The sequence below is a fragment of the Coptis chinensis genome, chromosome 5 (assembly GCF_015680905.1).
Source record: "Coptis chinensis isolate HL-2020 chromosome 5, ASM1568090v1, whole genome shotgun sequence".
In the NCBI taxonomy this organism is placed as follows: Eukaryota; Viridiplantae; Streptophyta; class Magnoliopsida; order Ranunculales; family Ranunculaceae; genus Coptis; species Coptis chinensis.
Window position 1 is genome coordinate 72,303,935 of NC_141460.1, and position 19,820 is coordinate 72,323,754.

The window sequence follows — 19,820 nt, forward strand, 5'->3', positions numbered from 1 at the left end:
TTGTTACCACTAACCTCCTATGTCATGTATACGTCCTATACAGATGCCCTCTCTCGGTCGTATTGATGGTCCGCGAACAACAATGGGGCCGAGAACTACCCGGTCTTATTTCATACCCCTTTCTTGGAACACTTCTCTTTCCGGACCCATCCACTCTGTCCCCCTATCTTCTTTCCCTTAGCACGTGCTCCACGTGTTTCCTCTGTACTGCCACCTGGAAATACGGCGCATGCGCCTCGTTTCTTGTTTCTTCGAAAATCGAGACTAATACGTGTCCCCATTTCCTTGGTCCTTTGTTGGTTAATACCATTATGTCCCTGCCCCTTCAAATCCCGCTCAAATCTCTCTCTTCTCTCAAAACCCTCATAAACAGTAAACCCTCACCATCTCTTCAAATTCCCTTTCTTCAAACTTTTTCCTCATCGTCCCCATATCGTTTTCTTCGATAGCTCTCCAGCTCAGTTTGGTTCTACGCCCTCCATAGCTTTGGCCCTCTCGTTTGCAGGTTTGTCTTCCCCCTTAAACTGTTTTCCTTTCCTCTCATTATTTGTGTATTCACTATTTTTGGAAGGTTTGCTTCCATCAGTTTCTTCTTTTCTAAGATTGCGCATCTGTCTTTTTGTAAACTTCCCTCTTAGTACTGTTTCCATTATGTCTTCATCGGAATGTGAGGCTATCTCCTCCATCCAATCCTCCGCCACCAAATTCGGTGAATCTAGACCCTCTACCCCTAGATCTAGCCAGCACTCCGCGGACCGATCTGAGTCCCCGGCTTCTGATTCTACCAATCCCACCGCTGTTCCATCTACTTCTGGAAGGAAACCTTCTCTGCCTCCACCGCCGTCTTACTACCGCAGACCCAATCTAGATGCCGTTAAAACCGCTTATGGCATACCTAGTGACATTATTCTTGAACATGAGTCTGGTGTCACCCATTTTCCTCACTTGGTACCACCGCGCCCCGGTTATCTCGTCGCTACTATAGGACAGATTGCGGCCGGTTTGCGTTTCCCCTTGACTCTCCTTGATGTCGAGGTCTGTAACCATTTCAACATTCCTCCGTGCCAAGGCATAGGTAACTTTTGGCGTGTTATGTATGCCGCCAATCACTACAATGTGACTCACTCCCCCAAAATCCAACTCCGCGATATCCTTGCCCACTTCTATAAAAAAAAAAAGCACTAAACTGGGGAGTGTGGGATATCAATCCTTCTGCACTCGTCCACAAAAGAAGTCTTTCCTTCTTCACATCACCACTTCTGACAAGGTGTGGCACCAGTACCCGTTGTATGTGTCCGGTAGTTTTTTATCCGCGGACCTCCCTCCGGAAGTTTCTTTGAGGCATCTCCATTTCCTAACAAGTGGTAAGTAAGCCGTTTTGAGTCGCGGTATTTATATCTCACTTGTCGTTAACTTGTCTTTATTCTTGGTGATGTAGGTTGGAGACCCGATTCGCGATCCCAGATATACAACGGTGTTTACTCAGAAATTTTCCAATCCCTCTACGAACTAGGGAGTGCCCAGTGCGAAGTCCTCGGCATTGATCCGGAAAAAGCCACTCCTCTCTTACTTGACCCTTCTTTAAAAGACATTGGCAAATACCAAGGCCCCCTCTATCGTCTGCCGCCCCCCAAAGTAAGAAAGCCCAAACCATCCCCACCTCAAAAAAGAAAGCACCCGGCCTACAAGTCTTTCAACTATACCACCAAAATCTCTCATTCACGAGCAGTTGCCCAACGTGCCGCTGCCGCTAAAAATAAGACTACTACCGCGGAGAACCTTAACCCTTCGTACTCCCGTGTGGCTGAGTGGGAGGACGATTTTGTCAATACTTTCGCCCCCTCTTCTGCTACTAAAATGGACGTGAACAAGTACAAGCTTTGGGACAACGACTTTGATGGAGATGCTCCTGTCGAGGTGTCAACAAGAGCCCTCCCACAAAAAGGGCTAAAATTTCTTCCACTGCCCCTCAACCTACCACTGGCTGCAATGAACCTCCACAGTCTGCTATATCTTCTCGCCGCCCCAGACAGGAGTCTTCTTCAGCTGGTCCTTTAACATCTGGCCCTGTCTAAGTGTGGCATCCCAAGTTCAAGGCTAGGGACCGCGATGTCACTACGCGAGACTCAGCTTTGGAAAATCCAGCTGTTGCCGCCTCCTTATTTTTCAGCTCTCATCTCCCTCGGGATCAAGATTATGGAGATTCTGGTACCGTTGCTTCCCATAGGGCCTCCATTTACACTGGATGGGAAAAGGTATGTGTTTTTGACTCTATTGCTCATTATCTTTTGTGTCCGAACTTCGTTGCGTCATATCTTTCGTGCTACCCTTTAACCCAACATATCTCTGTAGCTAAGTCTAGATATCGGCTATGTGCTGCGCGACCTTACCAGCACCGTGGAGAACTTGGAGACGGCTAAGCAGGAGATCCATGGCCCTGATGGCTGGAAAGCAAAGTATGCCAAGCTGGATAAGGAAAGGGATGAGTTGCGGATCAAGGTAGGCAAGATCCATAAGGAGCTCCAGGCGGCTGAGGACAAGCACCGCGACTACGTAGCGGTGGTCAATTCTAAAATGGAAAGCCTCAAAGAGACGGAGAGACTTACCACTCAACCTGCTGTAGATAAGGCCGTCAAAGAGGCCGCGGATCGATTCCGGATCCTCGCTGCGAAGAAGATTGCACGGGAATTAAAACAACAGCTTGATCAGCTCATCGCTACAGGCCGTCTTCTCCCAGCGCCCACTCCTGTTGCAGATACACCACCCTCGGTATCGCCAACTGTGCATCCTGAAGCTGCCGAGACGCCTACCCCTGACGCGACGACACCTATGACTAGCACTGACCCCTCACCAGTGGAAGCGAATAAAGACGCTAGCATGGCTGTCGGTGAAAATGAAAATACTTCTGTTGAAGAACCGGCTACTAATCCTCAACAGTGATTTATGTCGGATTTCTTTCTTTGTCGATGCCTTTGGATTTGTAATATACTTTGAACAATTATTGTGTGTTTGTGAGAAACAATGTCTTTTGTGCTTCATCGAGATATTACTATTGTGTAGTATTTGTCAATCGATTTGCCTTGTACTCCTTTTGCATTGTAATTTATTATCTATTGTACCTCTATATCGGCATATTTCTACTTCGTTATGCATTGGAGCCATTGAGCTATATGGTATCTTGACTTAATATCTTGTTCATTTGCATTTGCAAACTCGGTTAGCGTAACATTAGCTAGGGTCGCCCCCATGTATTCGGACGTACATGAAGTCCGCGAAGGGCTCTTCCCCCGCACTCTATATTTGTATAGCCGTGAAGCTATTCAGGGTTGCCCCAGTTTGATTCGGACATAAAGTCCGCGAAGGGCTCTTCCCCCCCGCATTCTCTATTTATATAGCCGTGAAGCTAGTCAGGGTTGCCCCCAGTTTGATTCGGACATAAAGTCCGCGAAGGGCTCTCCCCGCACTCTCTATTTGTATAGCCGTGAAGCTAGTTAGGGTTGCCCTCAGTTTGATTCGGACACGCAGTCCGGGAAGGGCTCTTCCCCCCCGCTCTCTTTATTTGTATAGTTGTGAAGCTAGTTAGGGTTGCCCCCAGTTTGATTCGGACATTCAGTCCGCGAAGGGCTCGTCCCCCCCGCAATCTCTATTTGTATAGCTGTGAAGCTAGTTAGGGTTGCCCCCAGTTTGATTCGGACATGAAGTCCGCGAAGGGCTCGTCCCCGCAATCTCTATTTGTATAGCTGTGAAACTAGTTAGGGTTGCCCCCAGTTTGATTCGGACATGAAGTCCGCGAAGGGCTCGTCCCTATTTGTCGCTCTCTCTTAGTTAGGGGTTGCCCCAGTTTGATAGCTATGAAGCTCGTCCCCCTCGATCTCTCTTTGGGACGATTATATTCACCCTTTATTTTATTCTATCATCTACTTCTAACTTGTTTGGAAGAATGCTTGTTTATATCATAGTCATAAAAATAAACAATACAGATAACGTGCTATTACATACGAAAAGATTAAAGAAAGGTCCTAGACATGGAACTCTTTCAGCATTCTGATATTCCATGGTCTGTCTATCTTTTCTCCTCCTGTAGTCTGTAATCCATAAGTTCCAGATGCACTCTTTTTACTGATGACATATGGACCTTCCCAGTTTGGCCCGAACTTTCCGTCGTTTTCTTTCTTGGTGGCTGGAGTAACACGTCGCAGCACATAGTCACCCACATTGAAATTCCGTGGCTTCACTTGTTTATCATATTGTCTCTGCAGAGTCCGATGGTATTCCTCCAACCGAATACGGGCTATCTCTTTTTTTTCTTCCACAACATTCAAATTCGCGGCTAATATTCTCTCATTCAGGCCGCTTTCCACCGCTTTCGTTCTTGTTGTGGACTCTATCATCTCTACTGGTATGACGGCCTCTACTCCGTACGCCATCGCGAACGGTGATTCATTAGTGGATGTTCTTGGTGTAGTTCGGTATGCCCACAGCACGTGAGGTAAGTGTTCAGCCCATGCTCCCTTCCGCTCCTCTAGTTTTTTCTTAAGGTTATCCATGATGACTTTGTTTGAAGCCTCAGCCCATGCAAATTTGATCTTACTGAATTTGCTCGCTTTCCTTTGTAGGACCTCCAAGTATCTTGCCATCCTCGGGCAGCGAGCCACAAAACCCCCGTTCACTTGGCACACCACCAGGTTAGAATCAGAGTAAACAGATAATTCCCTCACGCCCAGATCTTGTGCCAAATCTAAACCCGCTATCACAGCTTCATACTTTGATTCGTTATTTGAAGCTGCGAACCCTAGTTTCATTGACAACTCAGCCTTGTATTCTCCGGGGTTACCAGGACTACGCCTATTCCGTTCCCTGTATCCGTAGCAGAGCCATCCGAGAAAACTCTCCATCCATTCCGGGCATCCCATGGGTCCAATGGGTCGTGGTTAGTCTCTCCTTCGTGATCCATTACCATCTCCTCACCCCACGTTGGGTCCTCGGCTGGGAACTCTGCCAATACCTCCGCCATTGCTTGTGCTTTTTCTGCGGTTCTCATTTGGTACTGGATTTCATAGCAACTCAGCATTACCACCCATTTTAGCATTCTTTCGACTTTTTCGCCCTCAAGGCCCCGCTTTGAGAGGCAGATTTGTTATTACTACCACCGAGTGTGCCTCGAAATAAAGGTTTCAACTTTAAGGCAGAAAATACCAAAGCCAAAGCGTATTTCTCGGTCGGGTAGATCGGGTCTCGCTTCTAACATGGTCTTGCTTTGAAAGTACAGCGGCTTTTCTACTTTGTCAACCACGCAGCACGCGCAAGACCGAACTCACCGCGCAGACTCTGAAACTCCCAAGTACAAATATAGTTTTTCCCCTGTTCGGTCGCGACAATAAAGGCGCTTTCCCTAGATAACTCTTCAACTCTTGGAAGGCTTCTTCACATTCAGCGGTCCACTTGAAGTCTTGTGATTTTCTTAATAATCGATATATAGTGGTCGACATTTATCCGATGACTTTGAAATGAATCGGTTAAGTGCCGCTACTCTCCCTGCTAAGCTTTGCACCTCCTTCACATTCTGAGGGGACGACATTTCTATCAGTGATCTTATCTGTTCAGGATTTGCCTCTATACCGCGGTGTGTAACTATGTAACCTAAAAACTTTCCAGAAGTTACCCCAAAAGTACACTTCTCGGGGTTGAGTTTCAGTTTATGTGCCTGCAGTATATGAAAGGTTTCCTGAAGACCTTCCAAGTGTTCCTCCTCCGACATGCTCTTTTCCACCATATCATCAATATATATCTCCATCCACTTCCTAATCTTCCCTTGAAACATTTTTTCTCCTAATCTTTGGAATGTCGCCCCTGCATTTTTCAAACCAAAGGGCATTCTGGTGTAACAATACGTGCCACCCTCCACCACGAACGTGGTCTTTTCCTGATCCGGGCCGTGCATAGCGACCTGATTATACCCCATGGACATGTCCATGAAAGAGAACACTTTGAACCCTGCAGTTCTGTCCACTAACTCGTCCACCCACGGCATCGGTAACAATCCTTTGGGCACTCCTTGTTTACATCCGTGAAGTCAACACACATCCTGACCTTACCATTCTTTTTCGTGACCGCGACTACGTTTGACAACCATTCTGTGTATTCGACCTCCCTTATTATCCCCGCCCCTTTCAATCGTGCCACCTCCTCGCGAATAGCCTCAGCATATTTGGGACGTAAACTTCTTATTTTTTGTCTAACCGGCTTGGCACTTTCATTCATGTGCAAATGGTGACAGGCAAACCCTGGGTCTAAACCCGCGATATCCTCAATCGCCCATGCGAACACACTTGAATTTTCTATCAAGAACTGCACTAGCTTCTTTTTCCATTCTTCGGGCAAATCAGTCCCTATGGATGTAAATTTCTCTTCAACTTCCGCTCCCAAGTTCACTACTTCAATCGCATCCAATGTCTTTGGTCCCAATGGCGACTCGCACCTTTTTGTCACTGCCGCTTCCTTTAATTGCTACGCGAATCCTTGTTCCTGTGATGGCCCTTCCCCCTTTGTACCTCGGACGAAACTCTTCACCGTGATCTGCTGGATGTTCTGCGCTGCCACTTGATCCCTCCTGATTTCATATGTTCCCCCATTGGTGGGGAAGCGGATCACTTGGTAATATGTCGATGGAATGACTTTCATTTCGTGAATCCATTTTCTTCCTAAAATTGCGTTATACTGCGACGCAGTGTCCACCGCCATGAATCTAGTGAATACCGTCGACGAGCCTGCAGTCACTGGCAGCGTAACTTCCCCTATGGGCTCTGTCATACTATCGTTGAACCCATACAAGTTGGTTTGAGGAACCTTCAACTGGCTGCTGTCGATGTTCATCTCCTCCATGGCCCCTTTAAACAACAAATCAACTGAACTGCCGCAGTCTATCAACACCCTCCGAACTAGATAATTCCCCATTGCTATGGTAATTACCAAGGCGTCCTCATCGCGCGTAATTATCGGCTTCAAATCTTTTGGGGTGAACATAATGATCCGTCGGCCGTCGCGCTCGCTAACCTAACCGCGTACACTTCACCACCTCATTCATTGCCGGAGGCTTCTTTGTCTTCCTTACTTTGTCCCTGTGTGCATTCCTCCCCAGAGTCTCTCCACTAAAGATGACATTGATCGTACCCAAAATTCTGGCCGAAGCTGGCACTCTATCGGCTTGACGCACCTCAACGACAAACTCTCTGAGCATTCCTTTTTCAATCATCCTCTCTACTAACCATTTCAAGGCATAACATTTGTTCGTGGCATGGTTTCGGATTTGATGATACTCGCAAAATGGTTTCCCTTCTATCTCCCTTGGGATACTTCGCGGCCCCTCATAACTTTGGTGCTCCTTAATTAAAGTCAAGATTTCCTCTAATGGTCGATTAAAAGGAGTCTATTCCATTTCGCGGTATGGCCTTCTCTCTCGCACCTCTCTTCTGCCCCGATCAAGTCTTCTCTCTGGCCCTCGTTTCTCCCCTCTGTAAGATCCTCTTTCTCTGTCCACTATTCTACCTTTACCCTTCGATCATCTTTCTCAACCTCGTGATTTGCCTTTCCCGACCTCTTACGTTTCCTTTGTCGTCGTTCTGCATTATATCCTCATATCGTATGTATTTCTCTACCTTCGGGTATAGGGCATGCAACGTAGTAATTTCAATCTTAGACCACGGACTCATGAACTCACGGTTCCCGACCTCAAACCATGCTGGAAGGCTATGACCGCCGTATGTTCATCCAGACTTTCCACTCTCAGCGTCTCCTCCTTGAATCTGCATAAAAACTCCCTCAATGACTCTGCGGCCCTTTGCTTAATGTTAAACAAGGCCGCGATATCAACCACCCTTCTCTTCTGGTGAATGAAGTGATCAACAAAGGCGCGTTCCAGCTCTTCGAACCCTTTTATGCTCCGCGAAGCCAACCGATAATACCAGTCCGAGGCTCCTCCCTTCAGGCTGGCCGGGAACATCATACAACGAAGCCTATCATACTTATTCTCTTGCCATAACGGCATCTGTTGCCGAAAATGATGCAAATGATCAGTGGGGTCTCCTTTCCCGTCATATCGTTCAAACCTGGGCTGAGAAAACCTCTTAGGTACTTCGGAATTCCATATTGAATCTGCCAGCTGATTTTTGTTGAGGCTCGCCACCTCCTTCTGTGCTGCGCTCTGGTTCACTCTTTCTGCTACGCGATTCACTTCCCGATCTCTCTCGATCATAGCCTGAACCACCCCTAAAGTAATGCCCACTGTTGGTTCGACGTCCGGTAGTGGGCACTCTATATTCTCCCCTTCCGCTTCACTGCCCCTGGGCTCCCCATGCTCCGTTCCACCCTGTGTAATCTCCCTCTCCTTTCTCAACTCATCATTCTCCTCTCTTAATCTAACTATCTCCCTCTGCGTAGAGTCCCGGTGGCGTCTGCCGCCGCCTTCGATACTTCTTCTTCTCCTACCCCTTCCATCTCAAAGACTCTCTACTTCCTCAATGGTTTTCTCGACCGTGGTCCTTTCTTAGGTCTTCATACTCCTCTCTTTATTACTGTAGCCATTTTCTCTTCTTTCCCCACAGACGGCGCCAAAATGTATGAACTAGTATTACAACCTCTAATCTCACAACTCTATCTCTCGTTTCTTTTTTCTCTCCCTCTATTTTTTCTCACCTCTCTTTTTATCCCCCTCTCTCCTCCATGATCTCTCCTCTATCCACGTACCGCGGCAGTTACCTTGCAGTTAAGGTTCCGCTCTCCATCTCTCCACGTCTAGCAGCAGTTCCAGAACGGTTTCTATACTGCGGATCTGATCTGGTGCAACCTGACTCCCCCAGCTATACCGCATCCGGTCCCATTATTACCACTAACCTCCTATGTCATGTATACGTCATATACAATGTCCCTTTAAAAAAAAAGCCTGATCCATTTAAATACGTACTCCTGGACCGACCAAGAACAAAATAAGTTGCAACACCCTCAAAGGTTTAATCAGGTTCCAAGTACAGAGTCAAACAGTAGAATAATTCAAAATAGGAACCACATTTGTCCAAATGGCACACAAATCAGGCCATCAAAGTCTCATCTTGGCGATGAAGACCTATTCTTTATACCTACCTAATTCTCAAAGAATAAAAGTTAGCTAATTTTGCACCAGACAATGATCCTGAGACACCAAATAAATGTTTTTGGTCCTTTAGAGTTCAAAGTATATCTCAAATTAGTCAATTAAGTGATTGGTCCTCATACTTGGTCCAATATACTTAGTCATTCATGTAGTTCATTAAATTAACAAAGATTCAACCTTCCAAGTTATCAGAAAGAATACTACATGTCTGATAAGTATATATAGTATATGAATGTATCAAAGGCGACACTGTAACACATGCCCCAACTCTGTATATATACTCGAGTAGTAAGTACGTAGTAAGATATGAACCTGAAGAAACACCTTCTCCTGACAAAATTAGGATATGATTCAGATACGTGGAATGGACTTAATTACAGGGAAAGCAGAATAAGGACTGACAAAATTAATATTTCTAGTTTGAGCCAAGATTTAGTCATGACTCAAGAGATGTGACATAGGATTGCAAAATCATGCCTAGTGACAAAATTACTAAACAACACCAAACCACAACTTCATTACAAAGGACGAAACAAGAGAGATTGAATTCAGGTTTATGTCTTGGCCAAGTGATTGGTTATTTCTAAAGCAATGTGACATAGCTGGCTAAACCTTTCATTCTCAGATGCCAATGTGGAATTGTGGCCAGACTGTTCCTTAAAACCACTCTGGCATGATTCTACATCTGCTATGGCTGCTTGTAACCACGTTTTAACGTCCTTATAACCATTAGTATCCAAAGCAGCTAGTGAATCCTCAAGCTGATCAGTTGCATCCACATAATACTCAGAGCAATCACTAAAACATTCTTGAATAGTAGAATCTGTTGTTTTATTAAGCATTTCCTCAATGCGCGTGGACATGTTGATTGCATGATCCGATGCGGCGTTCATTATAACTGAAGCAAACCGTTTAACATTGACAGCATGACCGCTTGCAGGATGAGATTTGAGGGTTTTGATGCAAAGGTCCTTGTACGCTGTTTTCTCACAAGTCTGTGTTACGAGATCAGTAGATTTATGCCCTGTATTGTTAGCGACGAATTGGTGGGACTGGAAAATGAGTAAAATGGTTACAAGTTGTAAAGCAAAGAAACGCGACGTAGGTATAGGATTCATTATGTTATCTTGTTGAATCTTTTTCAACTCGGATAAAACATGCCGTGTGATATAGTTTTAGTTAGGATTCAGAACCAATGAAATTGGTTACTAAAGTGACTTTAAGTGATTGGATATTGTAATCCATGCAAGCAGGATGCGCTTTGCCACCCAAATTACACTCGAGAAACGGTCATTTCATGCAATTTTTGTGGCTTAAAGCTTTCAACAAATAATTTTCATGTCTCAGTTCATACGAACCACCAAAACATATTTCCCCGTAATAATAGTAAAATTTACTATCACCTCTCTCTATATTAAAGGCAGAATACACCTTATATGGACAATCTCTATCCTAGGTGGCACTCTCTCAAGAGAGAGTGAAGCCACGTGGATGTTGGTTCTTTCATAGAAAAAACTCAATTACGTTCTTGCCTTCAGTTTCCTAATTCAACTCAAACAATTAATAAGTCACCAAAAAAAAAACTCAAACACTTAATAGCATGTACTTAATAAGAGAGAGCCTAATTAGATTTTCTTCCCAACCCATTGTTGGGTTCAGCAGCACGGTAGTTCTGTAGAATCCACTATGTATGGATGATATGAACTGCCTAAACAAGAATTCTTGAACGGTGAACAGTTGGAGCCTATTACTTGCTCCATAAAAAAAAAATCCATTAATAAAACACGTAAATCTATTGGAAAATAAAAAATACGCATGTCCGATGAAATGGGTGGTTGCTATTTGCTCCCACTATTATAAAGACGACTACCAATATTAGCGTGACTGGACAAGCTATACACTAATACACATGGTACGTGGTATCAAAGAAGTTACCCAAAAAATCTTATGCATGTTTGATCAAATTAAGGAATTTTTTGACCATTGTGTTGTGCTCTCTGTCATCTACAAAGTGAAGTTGCGACAAATGAACTTAGGAGAAGAACTCGATGATGATCGAGCTTTAGCAAGTTATAACATCAAAATTTACGGTGGTTTTTCGTATGCTTGGGGATACTTTAGCAAGTTAGAACATCGAAGGGGGGTTCACTAATTTACGGTGGTCTTTCGTACGCTTGAGGGGGATACTCTGTCTTGATCAGGCGAAGCTCAAAAATGATATGAATTTGAACTAACTTGCTCTGTGCAACAAATTAAGGTTTGCTAGAACTTCATAATATGATTAGCATATAGGAAATTATTAATGAAGTTCACAGGCCGGAAATTCCAAACAGTTTGAGAACTTTGACAATATATAAGTTAGAATTGCTTGAGGTATTTTGAGGAGTAGATTAAAATCTCTATAGTTTGATTTCCTTAGGTATATGTTTTTTAAGCATTTATTGTCTCTTCTTTGCATGACTCCCAAGTATATAAAGTGATGCAAGAAAGAACAATAATTCTCATATACACTTTGAGTCTTAGTTAAATGCATCTACTTTGCTCTTTGACACAAAGGATCTGTACATTGTCAAACATATTGTACAGATAATAAATCATTGTTATGCCAAGTGAATTGTTGTGATTAACACATACTATATTAAAGTTGATTTTGGGGTTTGATTTTGCACTTATGTTTTGCTTGGCTACAGTCTGATGGAGATGACTAAATCTCATGGGAAGTATACAATGCTTTCCAGGAAATATAGGACCGGCTTGATCGATTAAGGGAACTTCTATGAGGACCTGCAACTGATTTATGAGCACTACAACTTCTTTGTAAAAGTATAAAATTCTAGAAACCAATCACACTACCATTGTTATATGTTGTTGAGTCAATTGAAACTCAACATGAATGTACCAGGAAATTATGAATGCCAAGGTTTCCGGTGTGGGATGCTTGGTTATTATTTTCAGGTCTTCATAGGGTTGGCCAAGAAGAAAATGTCAATGGCACGCTTAGAGTTAGTATGTAGGGAGTACTTTGTAAGTTGGAAACTTATGCCGGTTTTATAACCATGACATCGACTCTATTATCTATTAAATATATAAATTATACTCCAATGGGAGGTTTTCCCCCACTACGGAGTGGTCAAAGCTAATTACCTTATGATAAAGGGCTGCTGTGTGGGACTGAAGAAGCGTGTCGTTACTCTGAGACAATCACTGTTAAAGCAGACCTCAAGATTAGCCTTGGAGGAAATCAAGCTCAAACTTATAGACACGCATGCACTTACTCAATGGGAGGTTTTTCCCCACTATGGAGTGGTAATTAAAAGCTAATTACCTTATGATAAAGGGCTGTTGTGTGTGACCAAAAAAGCATGTCGTTACTCTGAGGTAGTCACTGTTGAAGTAGACCTCAAGACTGGCCTTGGAGGAAATCAAGCTCAAACTCATAGACACGCACTTACTCAAAATTTGGCCATGGTAGAAGTCCAAGTTCTATGGCCAAGTCAAGGCTTAAAAATTGCAGAATGTTAACTGTCGGTCCGTTTAGTTCTAGCAACTGTTGTGTTTAGTTTGTTTTATGTTCTATGCTTGGGCTTTGATCTTCAGTGACCTTATTTAGTTTTTTGTCATTTCTGTAAAGATCTTAAGTTTCGATCACAATGTGACTTATGAACAGTCATATCCAGAATACATACTATTGAAAAGTTACATGCTCTAACTCTAATTTCTAGAGGACAATTTGAGAGATATCTAAACAATTGGACTTCTTTGAATTGCTTTAAAGTCCCTTCATAATACCTAAGAAATGGAATTGAATATTGGTTTTGGTACATAGCCATCTATATACTGGAAAGTGTAAGTCATCAAGGTTTTTATGAGGATGAATGGATGTAAGGAAACATTCTTCTTGAACTTTTAATTTGCAAAATCATGTAGAGAACTACCTTATCACCCCATTGTGCGTATATCTATTGTGTTTGATAACGGGAATAACTTCGACAATGACATACATAGGCAACAATAGATCTGAAACAAAACAATAGATGAAGAGGCAATGAATTTGTGAATGGTAATCTGATGTTGTTAGCCGGCATGTTATCATGGTGTTTCGTGGTCGTCCTTTGTCAAAAACCAGATAAAGGTTTATTGGCGGTGGAAAGTTAGTAGTAGATAATCACATGCAGTAAGAGCCCCGGCCATATGGCCGGGTCGAAAACCGGCCGGGTTGAAAACATTGTCTATATACTAAAACAAAGACCTCTAAGAGAGATTTTTCTCTTTCCTAGGTGGCATTCTAATATGAGAGATAACTTTTTCTCTCTCTTCCGTGACTTTCTACAATGCTTTTTACCATGCCACGTGGACTCTTTAGAGAGTTTGATTTTCTAAAAGAGTGCTCTACCACATGGTTTCCTATTTTAGTACAACTCTCCCAACTTAAGTGCAATTTAAATTAGTCCCGACAAATTCTGCAAACATAATTATGTTTAACTAGCAATTATTTTCTCAAAAATAAGAAAGAAATTACCACACTAAATTCCGCAGTATAAATAATATATCAATTATTTCCTAAAAAATAGGAAACATAGGTCTTATTACCCCCACAAATTATATACTATAGATTTTTCTTTAATGTTGGAATTAAATATCAATATAAACCATTTAACAAGACGTACTCTTTTAGTACAACTCTCCCAACTTAAGTGTAATTCAAATTAGTATGTACAATTATTTCCTAAAACATAATTATTTTTAACTAGCTATTATTTCCTCAAATATAGGAAAGAAATTACCCCACAAATTCCGCAAAAATAATTATGTTTAACTAGCAATTATTTTTACCCCACAAATTCCGCAAAAATAATTATGTTTAACTAGCAATTATTTCCTCGAAAATACGTAAATTTGAAACTCTCTCCTAAATTTTTTAAAATAATTGGAAGTTTCGGAGAGAATAGATAATAGGCAATGAATCCATGAAAGTACAGTAGAAAAGAATACAAATTGACCGGAAACTAGCATAACACGGTGATCATGGAAAGAACAATGTTAAATATGCCTTGATTTCCATTCTCAACAACATAAATGGACTTCATATTATTATTCTAAGACTATCTATTTGCCGCATAAACTGCGTGTATACAAACATGTCGCATACGCATTATCTTACCCCCAATGGTATTAGCAATTTAGCTATAGGTAAAAACATAAAATTTGAGTGAGAGGACGTCGTCATAAAATTGTAGGCATTGACACCACCAAAATAAATGTGCATAATGTGACTTGAAATGAAACACACTCATTAAATTCAAAGTTGTAAAAAAATGACCATTACATTGAATTAAACAAGACTTGGCACCAAGACATCTCCATCCGCCCCTGTGAATAGATTTTGATCTTTCATGTTGGAATTAAAGAAAAGAAGATCATTATTGTTGTGGCCAAGTAACCTCATTGCCAGTTAAGTAACCTTTTGATCGAAACCAAAAATTAAGCAAACGAAGTTGTGCTGCCTAGTGTATGAGTCAATTAGAGAAATTATATAATAGGAAAACACAAAACAGGACTCAATTAGAGAAATTGTGTGTTTGTCAAAAAATCATGAAAAAAGTCTAGAAACTATGTTCTGTACAGTTCAAGGACAATGGTCAAAACCATCAGAAGACATTGTGAAGATCAACTCAGATGGAGCAGTAAATATAGAAGGAGCAGGCTATGGTGGGGTACTAAGAGACTACGAGGGAGCCCCATTGATCATTTATATGGGAAATTCTAATTAACCTCAGATCTGTCATTATTCAAGAACTCAAAGGCATTGAAGCTGGTTTACTTGCAGCTCTATACATGAATTGTAAGAAAATCATGGTAGAATATCTGACTCCAAAAGGGCAGTACAAGTGATTAACAGGGTAGAGAAAAGCCTTTGGTATTGTTTGGATTTGGTAGCATCTATCAGGATGTGCATGAGGAAATTCGAATTTGTGATAGTCTCTCACGTGTATAGAGAGAGGAATAGAATCGCTGACTGGTTGGCAAAGTCGAGTACTATTAAGGATAATATATATATTATTGTGAGGGTTTAGGCCCCTTTTATAGCATTCCTCCTCTTCTGTATGAGCTAAATGTAATAGTGGAGGAAGATGATAGGGGAATGATGTATCAAAGAGCTTGAGTTGAATATTAATACAGGTTGGGGTCTGCCTAACCCTTAACTATTTCCAAAAAAAAAAAAACTATGTTCTGTACGTGTCTAGGTTCCATCTTAATAACATAGATCGAATCCATTTGACATAACATCACAAACACCTTGACTGGAAATGAGGCTTTTGTTTGGACTTCAAAGGGGCTTGGGGAATATAAGACATATGGGATAGACTAATGATAGGCGCATTGGAGCATAGAACACACTTGGTTCAAATAAATACCTATTTTGAAATATTGACAAGTGGCCATCAGAATACTGCTAGGGATGAAATCGACCAACTGTAACTTGGAAAAAGACCATAATTTATTCAAAATCTATAAGAAGAAGATAAAGAAGAAGATAAATTAAGTAGGGAAAATACACAAGGAGACTCTTAATTGTTGAGATGGCCAAAATTTTTGAATTAAGCTATTAAGTTTAATATTAAGGGGACTGGGGGAGATAAAAGAACTTGAATATTTTGTACATATAACTTATAAGTTCTTACTACTATAAGTGCTTGCTACAATTTGTACCTACATAGATTAATTGTGATGTATTAGTTAGGGTGTTCACGTGTGGTGTCAGGAGTTGCTACCAAATTCGTAGTTAAAACCTTTTATATATTGAAGGGTTTAACTAAAGCATCACATTTTGTGTTCCTATTAGGAAACTCTCGATCTATAGGGAAAGTTTAAATCTTATTAGCCTAAGGGATAAGGTGGGGAAAAAAAAAAAAAAAAAAGAATCGACCGTTCAAGTAATAAAAAATTATAGAGAAAAATGAGAGTAAGAGAGGCATATATATATGTGGTATATATCCATCCATATTGAATTGCAGATACATCAATGATAGAATCATTTTTATTGGATTAAATACAAATATTGGTCCTTTAATATATGAAATGCAATAAAATAGGAAAGTAATCAAACAAGGGAGATAGATGACTAAGGATTCGAGCCCATAACACACGGTTTCATAAAATCCGTACGATTTTCCCGATCTAAATCGAGCAGGTTTTACATGAAGAAGATTTTGCTCAGCATGTTCTATTCGATACGGGTAGGAGAAGAACTCGACTCGGTAGTTATACAAATTGGTTGATGATTTTGAAGAACTAGAAACTGAAGAAGAGTCAACCGAGGATCATGGTAGTCGTTCACGAAAAACCAAACTTTTAATCATTTTTAATGATAACTAAGTTATAAAGTCGGTTGTTGAATTAGACTCCTTATGGACATTACATTGCATATCAATTCCCAAACCAATCTTTTGTAACACCTTATCAATTCCCAAACCAATTTTTTGCAACACCTTCTTACTCAATGCGTCAAAATATTGTCATGCAACAATTTGGTAAGTTTACAGTTACTTCGAAACAAAAAACAAAGTTAATATATAGTGTCTGACCACCACATCAAGACATAAATAGTACTACCTACTACGACATACGTAATTTTGATGTCTAGAAATTATAGATTAATTTTATGAACAACACCACCAAAAGCACAACTGAACAAGTAGAAGACGAGTCAATAAGCACAAGTGAATAACTAACATGTTGGTTATCAACATACTATTCTCAAGAATACCAAACACACAAAAAATATGACCAGCTAGCATCGAAATGGTACATATCAAATCCAGTTCAACCCCCGATCCTATTTTCTGAATAATAAGAAATAATAAATGGCTTCAGATGCATAAGTGGACAACATGCAATGATTAATTAAATGTAGTCAGAGCACTCAAAGAACAAAATCTACCTACAATTCCAAAAAAGTATTACAAGAGATCAGTTATTGCCTGTTCAATTTCAGAGAACTTCACAAAAAAGTCCTCAGGAATCGACCAATCAAAGCAGTAAAGATTCTCCATCATCCATGCCTCTTAAAACATTAATCGTTACCCATTTGGAGTCCCCAACTAAGAGCAATTTGTGCAGGAGTCTTCAACAATTTCTCTGACACCATACTTAATTAATCTTAGATGCTTATGCACAATACTCTTTACCCATGCTGAACCAGGGGAACCTAATAGTTAATATCCCTGCAAAGTGAAGGCCGGATATGGAAAAAAGCTCTGCAAAGAGGGGTATAATATTAAAGTTAGAAGCTTAAGTTCCTTAAAAGTTATAACTCACTGATAGATGTACTCCGTTCAATTGGCAAAAGGCACGCAACTGAGACTGTTGCCAAGCTGGGTGGCATTCCACCTGATTGACAGCAACAAAGACACTTGAAACTTCCAAAAGCTCTCCCAACTTTTTTGACAAAAAAATTCTTATACCAATAGCACGAGACTTGCCAAAATCATAAAAAAAACCTCCACTGCTTTCCAAGGTACTAGAAAATTCAGGTTGGAAATTCATGTGAATCTATTACAGTTTTCACACATAGGCAATTGTATGTGGCGGTTTTAAGAACAACATCTAGATAGGGATCGAGATATATATATATTTAAATTATCTGGACAATGTAGTTGAATCATTAAAATGTGAGAGTAAGACCTCATTTATAATTTGGCTTTATTTTGGTTGTAGAAACTGGAGCATGTATACTAATTACTCAAAGCAACATACATACAAATATACAATGATATACACTAATACAGTGATATACAATTACACATGACCAAGAACAATAAAGATTGGAAAACAAAATTTTCTTTCTCTAATATAATAGGCCCACACAGGAACATAAACAACTTATCTGGCCTATTAGTTTAAAAATTTCAACAAAAAAATAATGGGCTTTTCAGAACATCCCATAGCATCAGTGTTACTTAAACAATTCAACAATCGAACCGTTACCTATATCACATGATTGTGAACTAAAATACTGGACAGGTTAAAGAGGTGTTGAGGTGGGATGGTCAACGAAGTAGTATATTTCCAAGGAAACAATAAACAATGCAACAATATACTATACATTACTACAGATTTAATCAATTACCAATTCTCTAGAACGGATTTACTCATTGCACTCAAAAATATATTCAAAAACAAACAAATAGGGTTTTTTAGACATACTCCCCAACTTTAACGTTTGATGCCAGTAAACTAGATTTGACTCTCATTAACCGTTAGTACAGGTTTTCTATTTTCTTCTAATAAAAAAATAATAATAATATAAAACTCCTGTGATGAAATGCCGAATATGCCCTCAATAATTTCTATTCCATATGCAATAATAAAATATTATTATTATTTTATTGGAAGAAAATAGAAATCTGGACTAATGGTTAATGAAAGTCAAACCTAATTGACCGACATCAAGCGTCAAAGTAGGGGACATGTCTAAAGAAAAAACTGCAATTGGAACAATGTATGCGTGCAATGTTTTTGGGGTTTGGAGGGATGACATATCTGACTGCAGACTATCTTTCCAAGCAATGCAAGTCACAAGAATAAGTATAATGGTTTTGAAAGTATTTTTTTGTAAACTCTACTTCAACTTGGAAACTTCAAGTGATAATAGTAAAATTAGTAGTAGGTCACTGCATCATTGGTTGGGTTAGTTGCTTATACTCTTAGGAGTTTTACGCGAAAGAGCCACATATTTTGTACTTGAATTAGACCATAAACTTTTTAAATATAAAAATTATCATAATAAAATATTTCTTTTACATCACGAAAGATACCTAAAAGATCTCGGGCGTGTGCCCGAGTTCAAAATCTAGTTATCATCTAAACAAAAACAATTGCTACATGTAAGTTTGTAACCCGAAATGTAAACGAGATGGGCCTATTTAGAACTACGGCGGGTCCAAGGCTTCATTTGCATGGGCCATTATACAATGGGTTATGGACTTATGGGCATTGAGATGTTAAGTTCAAACTGAAGGCGGCGACCAGCCCACAAACATCAGAGTTTCTTTAGGGCCTGTTTGGTAGTATGGATAGCCCAACCTGTACAATGTACAAGACCCTTGATAGTATATCTTGTTGTTTGGTCCATTTATTATGTGAGTATGGGCCACAACTTAGCGATTAACCAACACACATAAAGGCCGACCGGGTTAATGAAATCCATTGGGAAAGCTAGGATACGGTTATACAACCTCTTATGAAACCACAGGAAATCGATTTAAAAATGGTAAGTTAGAAAAAGAGAAAAATACTGTTCTTCTTCTCTAGTGAGTTTTACTCTACCAAAAATTTAAAGTATTGATCACAATCTTTCTATCGCACCACCCATCTCTCTAAAAACCATCTCTCACCCTTACTCCCACTTCTCACAACATTTTTTAGTTTTAAGAAGTTTTGAAAATAAATTGTGTAGAATTTGGGGTTCTTGATCCCATGTATTAATTTGTTTATCTGATTTGGATTAATTGGAGGATGATTATTCATTTTGAAGCTCTTAATAAAAGTACTATTTTAAGTAATAAAAGGATTTTGTTTTTTGTTTTGTTTGTTTTTGGGGGAGGGATTTAAATTGGAGTTCTACAATACCAATATGCAATTTCAATTTCAAATGGTGATTTTCTGACGAATT

At 40.4% G+C, this 19,820-nt stretch overlaps 2 protein-coding genes across 2 annotated transcripts; both read right to left on the minus strand.

The window, feature by feature from the left end:
• Positions 1-6,507: 6,507 nt before the first annotated feature.
• Positions 6,508-6,954, minus strand: LOC147498757 (uncharacterized). Its single transcript, XM_086563330.1, has one exon. It carries the CDS (start codon positions 6,952-6,954, stop codon positions 6,508-6,510), a length of 447 nt encoding a protein of 148 aa, XP_086419456.1.
• A 2,745-nt stretch (positions 6,955-9,699) lies between these two features.
• Positions 9,700-10,263, minus strand: LOC147498758 (putative invertase inhibitor). Its single transcript, XM_086563331.1, has one exon. The coding sequence runs from the start codon at positions 10,261-10,263 to the stop codon at positions 9,700-9,702; it is 564 nt and encodes a 187-aa protein (XP_086419457.1).
• Between the last annotated feature and the right edge of the window lie 9,557 nt (positions 10,264-19,820).

Bases quoted from the DNA above. Each gene is read 5' to 3' on its own strand.
- LOC147498757 (XM_086563330.1), bottom strand. From the start codon at position 6,954: ATGGGGAATTATCTAGTTCGGAGGGTGTTGATAGACTGCGGCAGTTCA.
- LOC147498758 (XM_086563331.1), bottom strand. From the start codon at position 10,263: ATGAATCCTATACCTACGTCGCGTTTCTTTGCTTTACAACTTGTAACC.